At 40.7% G+C, this 20,636-nt stretch overlaps 1 protein-coding gene across 1 annotated transcript in view; it reads right to left on the reverse strand.

Moving 5' to 3' along the window:
• The window catches only part of ABI3BP (ABI family member 3 binding protein), a 159,309-nt gene that overhangs the window by 43,243 nt on the left and 95,430 nt on the right, over nt 1-20,636 (reverse strand). The window contains 10 exon segments of the mRNA XM_061453908.1: nt 535-609; nt 2,071-2,145; nt 2,835-2,909; nt 4,132-4,206; nt 4,952-5,026; nt 5,924-5,971; nt 15,213-15,287; nt 15,803-15,850; nt 17,187-17,261; nt 17,757-17,804. Coding sequence (XP_061309892.1) covers nt 535-609; nt 2,071-2,145; nt 2,835-2,909; nt 4,132-4,206; nt 4,952-5,026; nt 5,924-5,971; nt 15,213-15,287; nt 15,803-15,850; nt 17,187-17,261; nt 17,757-17,804 — 669 coding nt within the window.

Here is a 20,636-nt window from a genome sequence, read left to right on the forward strand (position 1 = left end):
GTGTAGCAGAATACTTTAAAAATCAGCTGCCGAAAGATAGTTAACTTCTGTACTTTCCTTCTGTAACAGAAATGGAAAGAGACTCAGCCCCCTGTAACTATTTTAAAGACTTCTTTTCTTTCAGGATAGCACACAATGTCAGTTGTCAATTGTACAAGCACATTGCAAAGGAATTCTGCTGCATTTTATGGATGGAAACTGAAAAAGTGCTTGTAGCGTTGCATCTCTGATGACTAGGAAGTAATCAGGGAGAACATATTCTATCCAGCCACTGAAATTTGTCAGCATCCACGTTATTACATTTTAGTCATCATTTGCTGTATTTAACAGAAAGGAGGAAAACCATTTTCGATGCATGCTAGAAATCGTCCTGTTATTTTTAGTGTAGTTTCGGCATATTTTGGATAAAGTGTAATGCCTTTCTTTGAGCACAAAGCCAGCTGTGAACAATTCCATTAAAAAGAACAAAACCCAAGGCTAAGGGAAGGAATTATTAAACACAAACACACAAAGTTAAAGGAAGGATTCCATTACCAGGTTTGGTGTGTGGCACTCTTGGTTTTTCAGATGTTTTTGGTTTGGTATGAATGAACTGTTTTTCAGTTGGAGCTGAAATAAAAACAAACAGCACCCATAACAATAATTGAAACCCAAGCTTCTTTCATAGCACAGAAGGAACATAAGTACGATCTGATCTATAATAAGGCAAACTATGTAAGAGTAAAGCTGAAAATCAAACAGCTGGAATTCCTGGAAAGAAAGAGAAACAAGTTAAATGGCCACTGACGCAGACTTCATTATATTCAAATTTGTAGCTTAGGACGAAGCAGTGAATCATATAGTCACGGACAGCATACAGTGATGGAAAAGAAATAGACAGTTGCATCTTACATCTTCCACATCTGCCATACATGAGTATCTGAGGACAGGATCTGCTTTTCAGTGGACCCTTAGTATCAGACTTGATTTATGAATTAAACACTTTGTTTTTATGTGGGAACTATTCAATCTGGTCTTCATACTGCTCAGTTAAAATTGTTGCCATGTAGGAATCATTTACTGGAAAAAGTTATCTTGGCACCAGGTAGTCTGATCTACACCAGTGGAAACGATCTTCAAAATATCTGCCTGTGCATTCTTCACCCTCCTAGCTCTGACGAACCATTTTCTACACATGAATATTCCATCAGGTAGCCCCAGATACATATACAATAGAGCACATAAACTTCATAAAGCTATACAGGGATATCAAATGAATATTAACCTAAATAATTCGTGCATACAGGGGATATATGTTGAAATAGGAACACAAAAGTTTTTTTCATTTCCTATTCCTCAGAAAGAAAAGGCATACTTCAAAGATTACTGATTGCCTATTAATACTTCATTAGTGATACCATTTCATTCTCAGAAAATTGTGGTCAGTGTTGGCCTCTGAAACTGGGGATAGAGAACTGATTATTAACAGAGTTTACTCAAGCAATACTCCTGCTGCCCAATACTGCTTGGATTTATTGATCTTTATTTGGTCCACATCTGACACTTAAGAATAAAGAATTCTCAGCTAATGTTTCATATAATTTAGCAAGTTTTCCCAATGTGAATGACTAGAAGTTAGCAGAGAAGATGGTTTTAAGAACTAGTATTTGATTTGGAGGGTCACATATCTGGTCCATTTTGGTATATGTTATGCTATGGCTGATAACTTATAGTTTCCTTGCAGTGAAGCAGAAAAGTATTTTAGGATGGCAGTACCCATACCTCATGTGCAGAAGTTACAGGATTCACTACATACTCTTTAAATAAAGTCTATTTTTATTGCAAAATATGTAAGATTTTAAAGAATTACACCATCCTGACTGGAAAGGCTATGAGATGAGGAAAAGAACCTTCAAAAGTAAATGAGCTCATGCATTATTACCCTTGTCAAGACCAGAGGGCAAACAAGTATCTGGAAGCAGAGCAAAACTTCATCATTAGTTTTTAATGTATATAATGAGAAATCCCTAAGAAGATCTTCTTTAACAAGAATAGAAAATAGATTATTATTTATGAAATACACATTATTACCCAATGTTGCCTTTGTTCTTTCAGAAACGTGAGGAATCGCAGTAGCATCTGGTTCATGGAAGGCTGGAATGATTTCTGTTGGAAGAAATGTTGATAACGCTCAGAATAATAGACTCTCTCTTTCCCTCCCTCCCCTTCAAAAAACACTTCAGCACTATACAATATACAACAGAAAAGGGATGTTTTAAAACAACAATGGGCATTTACCCTCAGAGATTTATAGCTACAGAGAGTTCAGGTGTTTTGTTTGCTTGGGGTTTTATTTCATAGATATTAAAAAAAAAAAAAGAATAATAGTCCTTCGGTGAAATCAGCGATTATCTTATACAGTTCAGTCACATTTATGGTGGGGAATCTCCTAACCCAAATACAACTGAAGGGAATCCTTAGTCTGATCTGGATGAATATATGCATATAAAGGAAAACCACAGCTTTAAGAGGCTTCTCTCACAACAGGTTCAAAATGTGGTGCAAACAACTGAAGTCTGTTGCATGGATACAAGCTGTGGATAACTTTTTATCATTGATTTAAACATACAGGTCACTACCGTTTCTTCTGGTAACATCAACAATATAAAAAAAAAATAATCTTGAATTGTTGCAGTTTCCATCAATGGTATGAGTTAACTGCAGCATTGCAGAAAATTTTTTAAGTTACCCGGATACCCAGGTAATGGCAAATGCACTGTTGATAACTCCCCCCACTACCCTAGCCTAGTGTTCAATTATCTACTGCAGCTTGACAAAAAAATCTGATAATTTACCAGGCTTCCTGTGTGAAGCATCTGGGATGGGATCTGCTTTAGGTTTAAAGGGAGTATGTTGTGGTTCTTGACGAGCTGAAAGAAAAGTCCTGTTTTAAGGGTTTATAGTCTTCAGACATAGACAGGTTTATTTCACAAACACTGCATGCCTTGTGCTTGCAAGGAAAAATAAGATCCTTACGTGAGTCTGAAAAATTGAGTGTCAGATGCATAGAGTAATTTCAAAAGAAAAGAAAATCCTGAATTAAAATGGGTGGAAAATTGATCAAGTAAGCAAAATCTGGAGTCAAGCAACAGAACCTGAAAGAACATAGACAACTACAGTAGACATGTTTCCCTCTGTATGTCAGAGCTCACAACTGCAATACCCATGACATGCTTGTCTCCTACAAGTGTCAAAGAATTACAGTGTGTATGAGAATGAAAGAAACTTACTGTGAAGACAACAAAACAGCTAGGAATCTTTCAATATCTAGAACACAGTAAAATTAAGATGGCATGTGAAAAACAGACTAATAATATATAATTGGTCCAAGGAGCAGCAGGGAAGAAATAATGACCAGCGCAAGGTAACATCTTTACCTGTTGCTGTCCTTTATTGTACAATTGTATACACAGTAGGTGCCAAAACTTCATAAAAACAAGAACATACACAGAATTAGCAATAAGTGCATGCAAAAGGGTGAAAATACTCCCTTTTACATAACTGATTTCAAATTTGAACACATATTTAAATTTATTTTTAAAAATTATTATTTATCGGCAAAATTAGTGAATATATACTCACTCAAAAGGAAGGTTCAACTGATGCTTTCCCAACCATCAGGAGTTACAGAGGTTTCGTGGTTCACTACCAAACTATTAAAATCCCTATTAAGTATATACTTTTAAGGGTCAAATTCTATTACCAAGGCACACAAACATAAAAGTGGTTTGATGTAGATATTTAGAGTCATACACAAAGGACCTCAAATATGTTTTTCTCTAAGAACTTTTGATTGGCACAAAAGATGAAATTTCTTCCAAGAACATTCTTATAATGTTTGCATGTTGTCCACCACGATATGCAGATTATTCATCAGTGACAGCTTTCATGCAGTTGAAAAGCATACACAACTCATCAAAATTCAGCCATTAAAAATACAAATCAGCTCTATCTACCTTTAAAAATGTGATCATTAGAAAACCTATTTGTCTGTAATAAGAAGAGATGTTAATCAACACTTGATTCATTGAGGAAAGACAACCCATAATAAACCCTGGATTTTCAAACGCAACAAAACAACAGTGTATTTACCAGTTTTTGTGTATGTTATGCCTGGACCTGGTGATGCTCTAGGTTTGGAAGAGACTCGCCGATTTTCTTTTGGACCTGTAGATGTGCAAAATTTTGAATATGTTACTGAGAATAACAATTCAATATAAACCTTTTGATTTTCCTGACAAGATTCACTTTCGGCCAAATTTTTTTTTTAGAAAGTATTTCCATTTGAAAGTAATTGCAAAGAGATCTCCTGACAATGCTCATGCAGAGACTAAAGACAAAGTGACAGTGCAGTGTTGGATTAACTCTCCACTCCTTTCAGCTCTATCACACAGAGCTTTCTACAGAGTAAACTGCTGTAGTTCTAACACTTAACCTTGTTGTGTTTCTTAAGCGTTTCATATGCCAAAAATCCATTGCTTATTTTACTCAGCTGTGCATTAGAAAAACCTCCAGCAAAGAAGAAACGTGGAAATTTACCACTAATTTTCAAATGGACAGAAGTATTTTCAAAGTTTTGGCAACAGGAAAGTAGCGTAATTCTACACTTGTAAATAAGTAACTGGAAAATATAAATACTTCTGCCACATTTTGTGGAAATTAAGACACTAATTTTCTGATGTGCAAAGGCTCAAGATGAATGTTGACCCTCATTTCCCTACCATTCCCGACAAGTTATTGACATGTATAATATTTAGTGGATTATCTTGTTCCATGACAGCTATATAGCAAAAAGCAATAACAACAGTAAATCACAGCATACGCTGTGTACTTTCAGAGAACTAGTAGATTTTGACAATTTTCAAACTGATAAAACTTTCATGCAGTAAAGGCAAAATATTGATAAGCTTACTTGCTCTAGTTGGAGGAACACGTGGACTGGGTGATGTTTTAGGTTCAGAAGTCCCATGATGTATATCATTAGGAGCTGAAAGAAAGAAATCCTGTTACACCATGCTAAAATTTTCTGAGGTATCAGTGTCCACTACCACTCATAACAGCTAAAAAAAGAAAAAAAAAAAACAAACCAAAACCTCAAACTGATCAAAAATTTAAATCAAAAATATTATATGGAAGCGATGCAGAAGAGAAGAGCTTTTTTAAATAAAATTGGTCTACAGAGAAAAAAAGATAACTTTCTGAGGCATACTATCAACTAAGCATGTGACAGAATTACTGGTTCTATTTAAGAAGAGGACTTAAAATAACAGAAGAGAACAAGTAGCTTCAAATACAAAGGCACCACTAGATTGTAATGGAGGTTGTACTGGAATGATTCGCAGTACCAGATCAAAATGCTAAAAATGCCTTACTCAAAGAGATCTGACTCAAGGAATCATATGACCCAAACATCACTGAAGCAATTTTTTTTCAGCAATGGAATTGAGGTTTGAGTGAAACAGAATTATTTTTCAGTCCTCTATGAAGGATTAAATATCATCTAGTAAAACTGGAGAGGAAAGGAAGTAGAGAAAGAAAACTTGCAACATGCAGCTCTGCTCACCTAAACTGTATGACTAATGAGAAGAGTGCCACCTCTACTTGTATGACTTCGAACATGCAAGTTAGAATCCTCTTCTGATCTTCCCTCCGCCTCTTACCATTAAATACTGAAGGAAATTGCCCTATGTTATGTGCATAACAACTTGAAAGGAAAGGATCCTCCTCAAATCTTTTGTAGAAAATAAGAAAAGAGACAGAGAATCTTGACTGATAAATTAAGGCTCACACAAAGAAAGGTGACAAATTTTTGCAGGTCTACTCTTAATGATTTCTGTTGAAGAGGAAAGACAACATAACTGTTCAAGTAAGAAAATATCATTACCTACTGTTGACTTTGGTTTCTCAGTTCTAAATGTGATTGGTTCCAGAACTGCATTAGTGTGATAAAAAAAACAAAACAAACAAAAAACAACAAAAGCAAGTATTACCAAGAATAATCAAAACAATGACTACTTCCACAATGATCATACAACCATCCTGCTACAGGCAATGACAGACTGTCACTCCTCTCTGAAGCTCAACACATGTCAGTATCCTCAAAATGGCCTCCAGTTCAAGGCAATAGCTGTAATACAGAACAGGGCCCAAATATCAATCTGAAGCTTTTATAATAAACCACAAAGAAATTGTGGGTGTTTTTTCACCTTCAACTTTGTTCACTTTCCTGACTTATGTCAAGGTTTTGATTCAAGCAACAGGCACAGATTTACTGGGGGGAAAAGGAAACTTAGTTGTCATTTTTCTGCCCATTTCTCCAGCAGCACTATCTAATACTGCATATACTCTGGATACCTGTACTGGGTCTGGTTGGGACAGAGTTTACTTTCTTCCCAGCAGCTCCTGTGGTATTCTGTTTTGGATTCATGAACGTTGATAACACACCAATGTTTTAGCTATTGCTGAATCATGCTTGCTACACCATCAAGGACTTCTTCATTTTTAACTCTACCCCCAAGCAAGTAGACTGGAGATGATAAAGATGCTAGGAGAGGACACAGCAGGGATAGCTGAAACAAACTGACCAAATGAATATTTCACCTCACATAATGTCATGCTTAATAGGAAAACTTTCCAAAGGGCCCATTGCTCCTAGAGTGACACTGGTCTGCTGGTGGGAAGTAGCATGTGGTTACCTTTGTATCACTTTGGTTTTCTCTCTGTCCTTGTTGAATCTGTCTTTATCTTGAACTATGATTTTTATTTTTTTTTCCTCTGCTTTGCTCTTCTGATTCTCTCCAAGGTGGAATGATCAAGGGGCTAGTGGGCTAATGACTTGGGTCAACCCACCACACTATCGAATACAGTTATTCGTGTGAGTTGTGTAACTTTCTTCCTTTATCTTTAATTAGCTCAGGGTTGTATAATGCTCTCTACCAAGCTGTGTAAACAACATTATAGAAAGTATTACACATTCTTAAATCTCTTAACATCATAAGGGAGGTGCAAAAGTGAACTGAAAAGTATAAATGAACAACTGTGCCTGATAAAGAAAAAACAAGTACACAATTGCACAATTTGAGAAATACAGAAAAAATCCTTCCTCTTTGCAATGACGCAACTCCTATCTCACCTTCACTTTTCCCAAACCCAAATTCACACAGAAAAGACCTATTTTCATTGACAACTGCACAGAAAATGCCCACTGTTGCAGTGACTTGGTTGATTATAAATCCCCTGAGTGTATATTCTTCAACATATACACTCAAGGGATACATGTTTATCTGAAGCTCCACAGCAAAGTAAGACACTGTCCTGGGTTCAGCAGTAGCAGTCATGTTTCCCCTTCTTGGTAGCTGGTGCAGTGCTGTGTTTTGACTTCCAGCCTGGGAACAGTGCTGGTGATACCGATGTTTTCGGTTGTTGCTAAGTGATGTTTACCCTGACCAAGTACTTTGTGAGTCTCATGCTCTGCCAGGGAGGAAGGGAAGCCAGGAGGAAGCAGAGACAGGGCGCCTGACCCAGGCTAGCCAAAGAGGTATTCCATACCACAGCACATCATGCCCGGGGTGAGGGTGTGTGTGTGTGTGTGTAACTGGGAGTTACCCGGAAGGACAAGGGCTTCTGGGTGGGACTCGTTTCCTGGCTGGTGGTTTTGTATTCTCTTCCCTTGTTATTTTCTCTTACAATTGTTGTCGTTGGTGGTAGTGGTGGCGATTTGTGCTGTACATTGGTTGCTGGACTGTTCTTGTCTCAGCCCGTGGGAGTTGCACTCTTTCGATCCTCCTCCCCATCCCCCCAGGAGCAGGGAAGGGAAGAGCCCCGGGGGAGGGGGCCTCGATTGCTCTCAGCCCGGCACCACTCACTGGGAGTGAGTGAACAAGCTGTCTGGCTAGGGTTTAAACCATGACAGATCTTTTTGGCGCCCAACGTGGGGCTCGAGGGGTTGAGATAACGACAGATCTGGCCGGATTAATAGCCACTCGTCACAATGCTGATTTATTGGCTCTCAGGGTTGTTCCTCTTGATCTCACAGTTTCAGTATATCGTACCTTACGTCCATCCGGTATTTGCTGTATTAGTGTTTTTCAAGTGTGGGGCTTGGTTTTTGTCTCATTGTACTTTATGGTAATGACTTGCAATACAATAGACTCATTGATCATGAAACTGATCTGGCTTATGTTCCCAGTGTGGTAACCACCTTTATACTTTGGGAGGTATATAATAGAAGTGCTTAGCAATTACACATCTTTTTTCTCCTTCTCAGGTGGTCAACCTGTGAAGGAGACATCCTTTTACCCTCCCGGTCCTCCCCCCAGACCATTTACATTTGAGAGTTTTTAAATTTTTGAATGGCCTTTTAATGCTGTTGAGACTTATTTGCTGATCGTGATGGGGATCACCATGTTGGCACGCATACAGAGTGTGTTTTGCCCACGACTGATTTCAAGAGTTAAGCAGAGTCAGGTTTGGGTCTTGTCTGGGGTCAAACGATGATATAGGAGGACCAAGAGATTTTCCCTGAGGCTGGACAGTCATGAGTGGCAGGGTGTGTGGGATAGTATGGGCAAGTATCTAGGTCAGTGGGCCCCTCCAGTACTTTGGAATTTCACCACCAAACAACTGCAAAATCCAGAAGAAGTAGTAACACACTTAAATGAGGTGTGTGGTCATTCTGGCCATACCAGAGACGGACAAATCATGGCAACGTGCTGGGGCTTGGCCTATGCTTACAGGGCCTTGTTCAACACTATCCAGCACCTTCAAAAGGAAAAAAATGTTGGTGGATCTGAGGGCAAAGCAACAGTCAGTGCAGCTACTCCAGCCCCAAGCACAGCAGCCTCACCACCCCCAGCGACAAGTAGAGTCGCTACTCAAACTTTGGCTGCAGTGAACAGTGCAGCTACCCCAGTGGCAAGTACAGCAGCTGCTCAAACTTCGACTGCAACAGACAGCACGGCGACCTCAGCTCCAAGCAGAGGAGCTACACCACCCCCAGCAACAAGCACAGTCGCTACTCAAACCACAGTGATAATTACTGCAGCCAAACCAGAGGACCAATTCGTACCAATATCGGTTGCCCCTGTACGCAAGAGAAAAAGCAAAAAAGAAGCAAGAAGGGTGAAGCAAGGTGAAGAAACAGTGTATTCACCATCCGGGCTAGCATCTGATCAGGAGTCATCATCACATGATGAAGAAGAAGAAGAGGTGACTTCTCGACCTCGGACCTCAACTGAGCTACGGAATATGCGAAAAGATTTTACCCGTCAACCAGGGGAGCACATCATCACCTGGTTGCTCCGATGCTGGGACAATGGGGCCGATGGTCACAAACTAGAAGGTACAGAAGCCAAGCAGCTGGGATCACTTGCTAGAGAAGGGTGAATTGACAAAGCAATTGCAAGAGAGAAAAAGTCTTTGGTATTGCTGCTTTGGAGACTGAGGAAATTGAGCAGCTGTCCACCTTGCCTGGTCTCTCAGAGGATCCTTCTGTTGTGGGGTTGCTGAAAGTCGAAGAACAGCAAGTGCCAATTGCGACCACAACAGTGCACCGGCGGCAATATTGCACCAACCGAGACTCCCTGATTCCCATCCATCGGCTGATCCGTAGACTGGAGAGTCAGGGAGTGATCAGCAGGACCCGCTCACCCTTTAATAGCCCCATATGGCCAGTGCGAAAGTCTAATGGAGAATGGAGACTAGACTATTGTGGCACCATTGAGTGCTGCCGTACCGGACATGCTAGAACTTCAGTATGAACTAGAGTCAAAGGCAGCCAAGTGGTATGCCACGATTGATATTGCCAGTGCATTTTTCTCAATTCCTTTGGCAGCAGAGTGCAGGCCACAGTTTGCTTTTACTTGGAGGGGTGTCCAGTTCACTTGGAGCCGACTGCCCCAGGGGTGGAAACACAGCCCTACCATCTGCTATGGACTGATCCAGACTGCACTGGAACAGGGGCAAGCTCCAGAACACCTGCAATACATTGATGACATTATTGTGTGGGGCGATACAGCGGAAGAAGTCTTTGAGAAAGGGAGGAAAATAATCCACATCCTGCTGAAAGCTGGTTTTGCCATAAAACGGAGTAAGGTCAAGGGACCTGCACAGGAGAATCAATTTTGGGGAATAAAATGGCAAGATGGGTATTGCCAGATCCCCACAGATGTGATCAACAAGATAACAGCAATGTCTCCACCAACTAATAAGAAAGAAACGCAAGCTTTCTTAGGCGCTGTGGGGTTCTGGAGAATGCACATCCCAAATTACAGTTCGATTGTAAGCCCTCTCTATCATGTGACCCGGAAGAAGAATGATTTTAAATGGGGCCCTGAGCAACAACAAGCCTTTAAGCAAATTAAATGTGAGATAGTTCACGCAGCAGCCCTTGGACCTGTCTGGACCGGGCCAGATGTACTGTACACCACGGCTGGGGAGGATGGTCCTACCTGGAGCCTCTGGCAGAAAGCTCCAGGGGAGACTCAAGGTCGACCCCTCGGCTTTTGGAGTGGGGGATACAAAGGATCTGAGGCCAGCTATACCCCAGCTGAGAAAGAGATACTGGCAGCCTATGAAGGGGTTTGAGCTGCTTTGGAAGTGATTGGCACTGAAGCACAGCTCCTCCTGGCACCTCGCTTGCCCGTGCTGGGCTGGATGTTCAAAGGCAGGATCTCCTCTACACATCATGCAACTGATGCTACATGGAGTAAGTGGGCTGCACTAATTACACAACGAACTCGAATAGGAAATCTCAGTTGTCTGGGCATTCTAGAAGTCATCATGGACTGGCCAGAGGGCAAAGATTTCGGAATGTCACCAGAGGAGGAGGTGATGCGTGCTGAAGAGGCCCCACCATATAATAAACTGTCAGAAAGCGAAAAGCAGTATGCCTTGTTTACTGATGGGTCCTGCCATACTGTGGGAAAGCTTTGGAGATGGAAGGCAGCTGTATGGAGTCCTGGACGACAAGTTGCAGAAACTGCTGAAGGAGAGGGTGAATCGAGTCAGTTTGCCAAGGTGAAAGCCATCCAGCTGGCCCTGGACATTGCTGAACGAGAAAAGTGGCCATAATTTATCTCTATACTGACTCATGGATGGTGGCAAATGCCCTGTGGGGGTGGTTGAAGCAATGGAAAGAGAGCAGCTGGCCATGCAGCGGTAAACCCACCTGGGCTGCTGCACTGTGGAAAGATATTGCTGCCTGGGTGCAGAACATGAAGGTACGTCATGTAGACGCCCATGTACCCAAGAGTCGGGCCACTGAGGAGCACCAGAGCAACCAACAAGTGGATAAAGCGGCTAAGATTGAAGTGGCTCAGATGGACTTAGATTGGCAACACAAAGGTGAATTATTTTTGGCCCGGTGGGTCCATGACACTTCAGGCCATCAGGGCAGAGATACAACATATAGATGGGCTCGTGATCGAGGGGTGGACTTAACAATGGACACTATTGCCCAGGTTATTCATGAGTGTGAAACATGTGCTGCAATTAAACAAGCCAAGCCGTTAAAGCCTCTTTGGTATGGAGGACAATGGCTGAAGTATAACTATGTGGAGGCCTGGCAGATTGACTATATCACACTGCCTACAACCCGCCAGGGCAAGCGCCATGTGCTTACCATGGTGGAAGCAACCATGGTTGCTGGAAACACACTCTGTGTCCCATGCCACTGCCCAGAACACTATCCTGGGCCTTGAGAAACAGATTTTGTGGCGACACGGCACCCCAGAGAGAATCGAGCCGGACAGTGGGACTCACTTCCGGAATAACCTTATAGATATTTGGGCGAAAGAGCATGGCATTGAGTGGGTATATCACATCCCCTACCATGCACCAGCCTCTGGGAAAATCGAACGGTACAATGGGCTGTTAAAAACTACACTGAGAGCAATGGGTGGGGGAACTTTCAAGCACTGGGATACACACTTACCAAAGGCCACCTGGTTGGTCAACACCAGAGGATCTGCCAACAGGGCTGGCCCAGCCCAGTCAGAACTTTTACATATTGTAGAGGGAGACAAAGTTCCCGTGGTGCATATGAAGAATTTGCTGGGGAAGACAGTCTGGGTTATTCGTGCTTCAGGTAAAGGCAAACCCACTGGTGGGATTGCTTTTGCTCAGGGACCTAGATATACTTGGTGGGTAATGCGGGAAGATGGGGAAGCCCGATGTATACCTCAAGGGGATTTGATTTTAGGGGAAAACAGCCAATGAACTTAATTGTATGCTGTTGCCTGCTGTGTAATACTTTTATAGCCCATCAGCTAGATGTCTTCAGGTCACCAGCGACTAGCCCTGACTTCACAGTATCACAGTATCACAGTATGCTAGATATTGGAAGGGACCTCGAAAGATCATCTACTCCAATCCCCCTGCCGGAGCAGGAACACCTAGATAATGTTACACAGGAATGTGTCCAGGCGGGTTTTGAATGTCTCCAGGGAAGGAGACTCCACAACCTCCCTGGGCAGCCTGTTCCAGTGTTCCGTCACCCTCACTGAGAAGAAGTTTCTTCTCAAGTTTAAGTGGAACCTCTTGTGTTCCAGTTTGTACCCATTACCCCTTGTCCTATCATTGTTTGCCACTGAGTAGAGCCTGGCTCCATCCTCATGACACTCCCCCTTTATATATTTATATACACTAATAAGGTCACCCCTCAGTCTCCTCTTCTCCAAACTATAGAGACCCCGCTCCCTCAGTCTTTCCTCATAAGGGAGATGCTCCACTCCCTTAATCATCTTAGTTGCCCTGTGCTGGACTCTCTCCAGCAGCTCCCTGTCCTTCTTGAACTGTGGGGCCCAGAACTGGACACGATATTCCAGATGCGGTCTCACCAGGGCGGAGTAGAGGGGAAGGAGGACCTCTCTCGACCTACTAACCACCCCCCTTCTAATACACCCCAGGATGACATTGGCCTTCTTAGCCACAAGGGCACAGTGTTGGCTCATGGTCATCCTGTCGTCCACTAGGACCCCCAGGTCCCTCTCCCCTACACTGCTCTCTAACAGGTCGTTTCCCAACCTATACTGGAACCTGGGGTTGTTCCTGCCCAGGTGCAGGACTCTACACTTTCCCTTGTTATATTTCATCAAGTTATTCCCTGCCCAACTCTCCAGCCTGTCCAGGTCTCGCTGGATGGCAGCACAGCCTTCTGGCGTGTCAGCCACTCCTCCCAGCTTAGTGTCATCAGCAAACTTGCTGACAGTATACTCAATTCCCTCATCTAAATCATTGATGAATATATTAAATAATACTGGTCACAGTACTGACCCTTGAGGCACTCCACTAGTTACAGGCCTCCAACTAGACTCAGCCCCACAGACTACAACTCTCTGGCTTCTCTCCTTCAGCCAGTTCGCAGTCCACCTCACTACCTGATCATCCAGACCACACTTCCTCAATTTAGCTGTGAGGATGCTGTGGGAGACTGTGTCAAATGCTTTGCTGAAGTCAAGGTAGACCACATCCACCGCTCTGCCGTCATCCATCCACCGTCTTATTTCCTCATAAAAGGCTATGAGATTGGTCAAGCATGATTTACCCTTGGTGAAGCCATGTTGACTGCCCCTCATAACCCTCTTATCCTTGATACGCCTTAAGATGGCACCAAGGATAAGGTGTTCCATCACTTTCCCAGGGATGGAGGTGAGGCTGACTGGTCTGTAGTTACCCGGGTCGTCCTTCTTGCCCTTTTCGAAGACTGGAGTGACATTTGCTTTCCTCCAGTCCTCAGGCACCTCTCCCATTTCCCAAGACTTGGTAAAGATGATGGAGAGTGGTCTAGCAATGACTTCCGCCAGTTCCCTCAGCATCCGCGGGTGCATCCCATCTGGACCCATGGATTTATGGATGTCCAGATTGCTCAACTGGTCTCTAACCCATTCCTCATTGACTAAGGCAAACCGCTCCGTTGACCTGACTTCATCTAAGGTCTCAGGGGTACAGGGCTCTTCAGGACTGCCTGCAGCAGAGTAGACAGAGACAAAGAAGGCATTCAGTAACTCTGCCATCTCTGTATCTTCTGTCACCAGGGCACCCATCCCGTTCATCAGTGGGCCTACATTGCCTCTGGTGTTAGTTTTATCTGCCATGTATTTGAAAAAGCTCTTTTTGCTGTCCTTGACCCTTCTCGCCAGGTTTAATTCTAAGGAGGCCTTAGTCATCCTAGCTGCCTTCCTACATCCTCTAGCAGCAGCCTTATATTCCTCCCAAGTGACTTCCCTCCAACCATCAACCCAACAGAGAATGAACTTTGATAGAGCCGGATGAGTTCCGCAGTAAAGGAACGACCAGCATCAGCAGCAACGATCCAATACTGCACACAGTCTATCCTGCCCTGAAAGATTGTTACAAGAGATGGAACCTGACATCATGGACCGAATGGACTCAGCAACATTATAGGGATTGGTCCATGCACTAAGAAAATGATCTCTTTCTCTTGGTCTGTGTGTATATGGATGTATATATGTGGGAGAGCAATGGTATATTGAAAATGTGGGATCTGAGCATGACGTGAATGGTATGGAATAAGGGGTGGATAATGTCCTGGGTTCAGCAGTAGCAGCCATTTTCTCCTTCTTGGTAGCTGGTGCAGTGCTGTGTTTTGACTTCCAGCCTGGGAACAGTGCTGGTGATACCAATGTTTTTGGTTGTTGCTAAGTGATTTTTACCCTGACCAAGGACTTTGTGAGGCTCATGCTATGCCAGGGAGGAGGGGAGGCCGGGAGGAAGCAGAAACGGGACGCCTGACCCAGACTAGCCAGCTATGTCATGCCCGGGGGGGGGGAGGGGGTGGGGGGTGTAACTGGGAGTTACCCGGAAGGACAAGGGCTTCTGGGTGGGACTCGTTTCCTGGCAGGTGGTTTTGTATTCTCTTCCCTTGTTATTTTCTCTTACAATTGTTGTCATTTGGTGTTAGCTTTGGTGATTGTTCTTATACATTGGTTGCTGGACTGTTCTTGTCTCAACCCGTGGGAGTTGCACTCTTTCGATCCTCCTCCCCACCCTTTTGGGAGCGGGGAAGGGAAGAGCCCGGTGTTGGGGGGGGGGGCCTCGATTGCTCTCAGCCTGGCACCACTCACTGGGAGTGAGTGGACAAGCTGTCTGGCTAGGGTTTAAACCATGACAGACACACATACAAGTTTAATAAGTAAAAGTAACAGTGTACTTACCAGCTTTGGTTTGTGGCACCTCTGAGCCTGGTGATGTTTTAGGTTTGGAGGTAAAATGCTGTGTTTCTTTTGGAACTGAAATTCAAAAAAAGAAAAAAGCAACTATTAAAATCTTTCAAAAACTGAGACTAACAGTGCATAATATTAAAAAAAAAATTACATGCCTCTGGAACCCTCTGGAAACACAAAAAGCTTGTATGAGAAATGAAGAAGTATGAATGTCTGGTACACAGAGAAGTAGTGCTGATGGAGAACTTCTGTAGCAGGGTAACATAAAGCAAGGCCAGTATGGATGAACCAATTTGAAAGATGAAGCATCACAGGACAGAAACTCAGTACAGAGACATGTAGTGAGAGGAAGATTGTTGTGCTTCCATCCACTTTATAGAAGACATTTGTGTAAGAAAAAACAAACAAGACGATTATGAATTGTTAGTGTAAAATCACACACAGCCCCCCTCCCCAACCTAAAGACTAAATTTAATAGCAAAAAATTATGACAGTGGAGCACAATGAAGATGTATTTATGATGATCTGTGTATACTGAGGAAAAAGCTAAATGTGATGGTCTCTGTAGGTAAAGTTGTTACCTATTGCTGGTTTTAGTTGATCAGTTCTAAGTGTTACAGATTTCAGGACTGTATCAGAAACAAAACGTAAAAGCTATTACAAAAATTGAAGTGAGAAACTGCATTTACAATTAGCATTACTTGTTCAATAACTGTATTTTGAATTATGTAATACGTACACAGCCTCATACAAAACCCATTATATTAAATGAAGTCTCTGAGAAAGTAGCGTAAGCTGAAACATAATGTGAATGTAGCTCTCCCATGGGCTTCAATGAGATATCCAGTATATATCACTCCCTTATTCACATGGCTTTTTAAGGACACAAATCTCTTCCCTTTGTGGTGTATTTCAAATGCAATTTATATATACAGTTGGAATCAGAGACTACTTGCTTGTTTACTGGATGCTATATTATTAAAGAGAATTACAGTGTACTGATCATGTATTTCAGTTATAAACTGGTATGTATCTAAAATTAAACTGGGTGTTTAAGGGGCATAAGGATTTAAAGTTTATGCTGCTTTCTTGCATTTCCCTCATTATAAGCAGAGGCATAACAGAAATGGTATCCCTCTCTGTGTCAATTCTTCTGCAGGGGTGACAATAACCAAATCTTTTAAGACAATCACAAGATAAGTGGATAGCGCTGTAAAAAAAGTTCTGTGTATTATAGATTATGAGAGAATAAGGATTTTGACCATTTTCTGCATGAGGAACTCATATCTAATACATAACATCAGATTTCAAAAATATTGCTTTATGTACAATTTACAGATCTTCAGTAAAGTGATTACCATGATTTTTTTCACATTTATCAAAAGATAGCTTACATTGATATTCAATACCCTTGTAATTTTCTGTTGACATTACCTGCACTCACGTTTAATGACACAGTAGAAAAATGCATTTTTTTTGAATACAGCATAAATGATAATCAATGCTAAAAAATATCAATACTTATAAACAAATAGTAGCTATTTACCAAGTAATTTACTTGCTCATGCAGGAAATAATAATGTAATGAAAGTAAGTAATTGTGACTTAAAAAGGAAATGTATTTATTCTAACAAAACAAAGCAGTGTGAGGAAGAACTGTACCACCTAAGTAGCCATAATACACGCTTCAATTGTTAGGTGTTTCCTTTAGTTACCACTGTAATCTGAGTTTATCAACAATATCCTCTTTCTGCTGCCATGAAGTAGCAGAGATTTATTCTTCTGCACGATGAAAAATATCTAGTGAATGCTACAACATCTGAAAACTGCAAGCAAATCACTGAACACACAGCAGAAGAGAACCCCATTATGTTTTAATTTTCTCAGTTACCTAAACAGCTGTTCAAGAAATATATTTCAATCCAATACAAGCTGTATTAGAAATAATCACACAAAGCAGTTTACCATCTTCGGCTTGTGGGATATGAGTTTTGGGTGAAGTTTTAGGTATAGAAGGAATATGCTCAATCTCCGTTGGAGCTGGAAGAGAAAATGTGGGTAATAAGTTGGTTAAATTTCACAGTAATTAGAATCTAGTATCATGTTGAACATAGAAACCTCACACCTGCAACAGAGAAAAAATGGTTCTTCATAGAAAGTAGGAAAGTCAGGTAATACTCTCCATGTGTTTATAGCAATATAAGCCAGAGAGTGGAATTTTAGTCATTTTTGAAGCTTGGGTTTTATTTTTTTAAAATAAAAAGCTGGGACAAGCACAGACAAGCAGAATTATAAGAAAGGTTATCCAGAGCTGCCAGAATAATTTTCTTGAAAAAAAAAAAAGGAAAAAAAGAGAGACATTCCAGCTCTGAAGAGAGCAACATACACAGCTGCCATGGATGTCAAGCAAGAGAATTACCTAGAAGAAAAATGGAGTTTAATGAAACAATCCTAAGGCATAAGGTGATTAACTTCGATGATGCTTTCTGTGATGAAAAAAGCAAATATGACAGCTTGCCAAGGAAACATCATTACCTATTGTTGACCTTGGTGGTTCAGTTCTAAGTGTAATAGGTTCCAAGACTGCACCAGGAACGGTGTGAGAAGGTAAGCATGGAAGAAGTAAAAAAAACCTTTAGAATTACTCCACTGGGAAGTATAAAAGCAGGTGCTAATACTATACCACAGTGACACAGATCTTCAAATTAACTTTTTAAAACCATGGACAATTGAACTTCCTAATAATACAGGTTCAATAAGAAGAACATAATAGCGCAAACTTGATGGCAACAGAAGCAAAAATGTTAATAGAAATCAGTAAATCCTAGAACAAGCAAGGGCAGAGATCACACATCTTAAAGGGAGCAAGGGACTCTTGATATACAAAAACGGAAGATGTCCTCAAACTGAGGTCTGCTAGTCCTTGAAAGCGGCATGCTGACCATGACAAAACAGTTAAAATTTTCCACTAAGGTGACCTTTCTATTTTCAGGTTGCCTCTGAAAAAGCAGTGAGTACTTAAAAAGAAAAAAAATACTTAAGATATTAAAAATGAAAATAAATGTCTGCAAATTGTTTTCTGAAGCAATTTGATTTCCCTTTGTATAAATATTATCCCAAAATAATGAATGACTTCCTTCTCCCTGTTCGAGGAAAAACGAGTTGACATTTTAAACTTTTTTTACTTTCTGCACAAATAGCAAGCCTCAAAATAGAAAATTTCAAAAGAAGTACCCTATCAGATTTAGCTTGAGGGTTATGGTCTTAGCAGATGATTTGGGCTTCAAATGTGTGGACTGTGATTTTGGACACTGGTTTGTAAAAAACAGTATTTAAACTGAAATTAAATGGTGTACCATAGAAAAATCGCATTCGCATTTATCAATAAATAAAGTCTAGGAAATTACTGTCAGCATATATCAATGAATAAACACAGAAAAAAAATGATGCTATGGGTTTGATGCATTGAGTGTTACTGGTTATGGGCAAAACAAGCAGAGGGAGGCTTTGAAGAAAGGGATAATTAAAAAGTTGGATGCTATTCTGCAAGAAAACTAGGTTTGAAAATTTTAACCAAAAGCCAAAGAAAAGAGAGCTGAGAAATGATGCTTAGAAAACATTATTATCTAATGTTGACTTTGGCAAATCAAGGTCATTGGAAGAGTTTTGAAAGTCATTTACGAAGTAGAACTTAAATTTACTGCTTCAAACTGCAGTGATTTGTTGCTAATTAACCAAAACAAATTGATTCCATTTAATCAAATCATTTAAGCACTTTAAGCACAGACTTCAAGCCATCTTTGTCCAGAAAAGTATCATATGTGTAATTAGCTTCATCCAAGTTTCAAGGAGCAAAGCTATACCTCTTAAAACATCTTAAAACACTTCACAGAGTACAATCTGCACAGTAAATGCAAACAGTGACTCAACTTTTTGAATTAGATATAATATTTCAAGAATCACTGCAAAGGACATCTTTGTTCTTAGTCTACATTAAAACATACTTATTAAACACATCACCAAATATATACTCCCCTATCAAAAAAGATAGCTATCATGTATTACCTTATATAAACTTTCCTCCTCACTAAAACTAGAAACACATAATTTTTTTTTCATCAATTGAACACAAGTTTCCATTGATCAAATGAAAAGATGAAATATTTTCCATAAATTTGAGAAATTATCAATACAATGCTCATTTATGTGCAACAAAGCACTTTCCCTTCTGCAGAAATTGTTCAGCAATTTGTACTAGAAATATGATTTTTAGATTATGTTATTTTTATATTTCATAAAGTCTTTACTGTTGCAAAAATTCTTACACTTTCTTCTTCTAATGTAATTGAAGCTTCTAATCAGACATCTTTGAAGTGATACCCTGTCATTTAGAAGGCGGTATCTCCATGCTAGAGGCATGGAAAAATAAAGCACCAAGAGTATATTTCCATTGTTGGGTTTGGACCACATATGAATAAGCAAGATGCCTACAGGAAATGATGTTTTCAACTGCACATATTATCAAACCAGTGAAAAGAAGAATGGCTAAAGATGACTTGCAATCATTACCCTCTGCAGTCTTTGGGCATTCGTATATATAGGGACTCCTAGTAGTGACTGACACCAGAATAGTTGCTGATGGAATAAAGAGGATCTTCTTGAGCAAAGTACAGGCATCTATATTTCTCAACTTCTAGTACGCCTCAGCTGCTCTCATTTCCCAATTAAAATCTACCTCCTCTCCATTATTCAAATGGAAATGCTGAAAAAGTAATATATTTACTGAATGCTTTTAAGCAACAGTAGCTACCCTGTGAGGTTTTTGCTGCTCTTTGAAAATAAAAGGTGCATTTATGCTAAAGGAACACCACTGGCAGAGGAGCTCCACAAGTCTTCATCTTGTTTTCCTGTCAATCTTGTTTGATTCTTTAGGTCTGTAGACCACTAAAAAGAAAGAGTGCCAGAGAAATCCACTGTCTTTGGTAAATCTTTCTATTATTTTTCCTGAATTTCTTCCACAGTATTCTTCCACAATAAAGGTTAGATGTGAAATATTTCAGGCGAAAATCCTAGTGTTCTTCCGCAATAAAGGTTAGATGTGAAATATTTCAGGTGAAAATCCTGAAGAGATTCAAAGTCTCTGTTACTGATAGTCCATTTAAAATATTCACATTTGATGTAGACTTTTCAAGATTAAAAGGTAGAGCGGGAAGGTGGATTTCTCAGAATGATGATGAGAGGAGAATAACATTGGGAGAAAATAAAATTACTTTCAAATCCTTTGAACCTTCTGAAAGTAGAGCATCTAATTATAACTGCCAGACAACATAAGAGGAATTTGACATAAAAGTTACTCTTGAAAGCATTGACCAATTTACCAGATTACTGAGTTATAAGTACTGAGCAGCCAGGTAA

Source organism: Pezoporus flaviventris, unplaced genomic scaffold (assembly GCF_033815535.1).
Source record: "Pezoporus flaviventris isolate CSIRO_AGI_PZ_B2104156 unplaced genomic scaffold, CSIRO_AGI_Pfla_v1 ptg000015l, whole genome shotgun sequence".
NCBI lineage: Eukaryota > Metazoa > Chordata > Aves > Psittaciformes > Psittacidae > Pezoporus > Pezoporus flaviventris.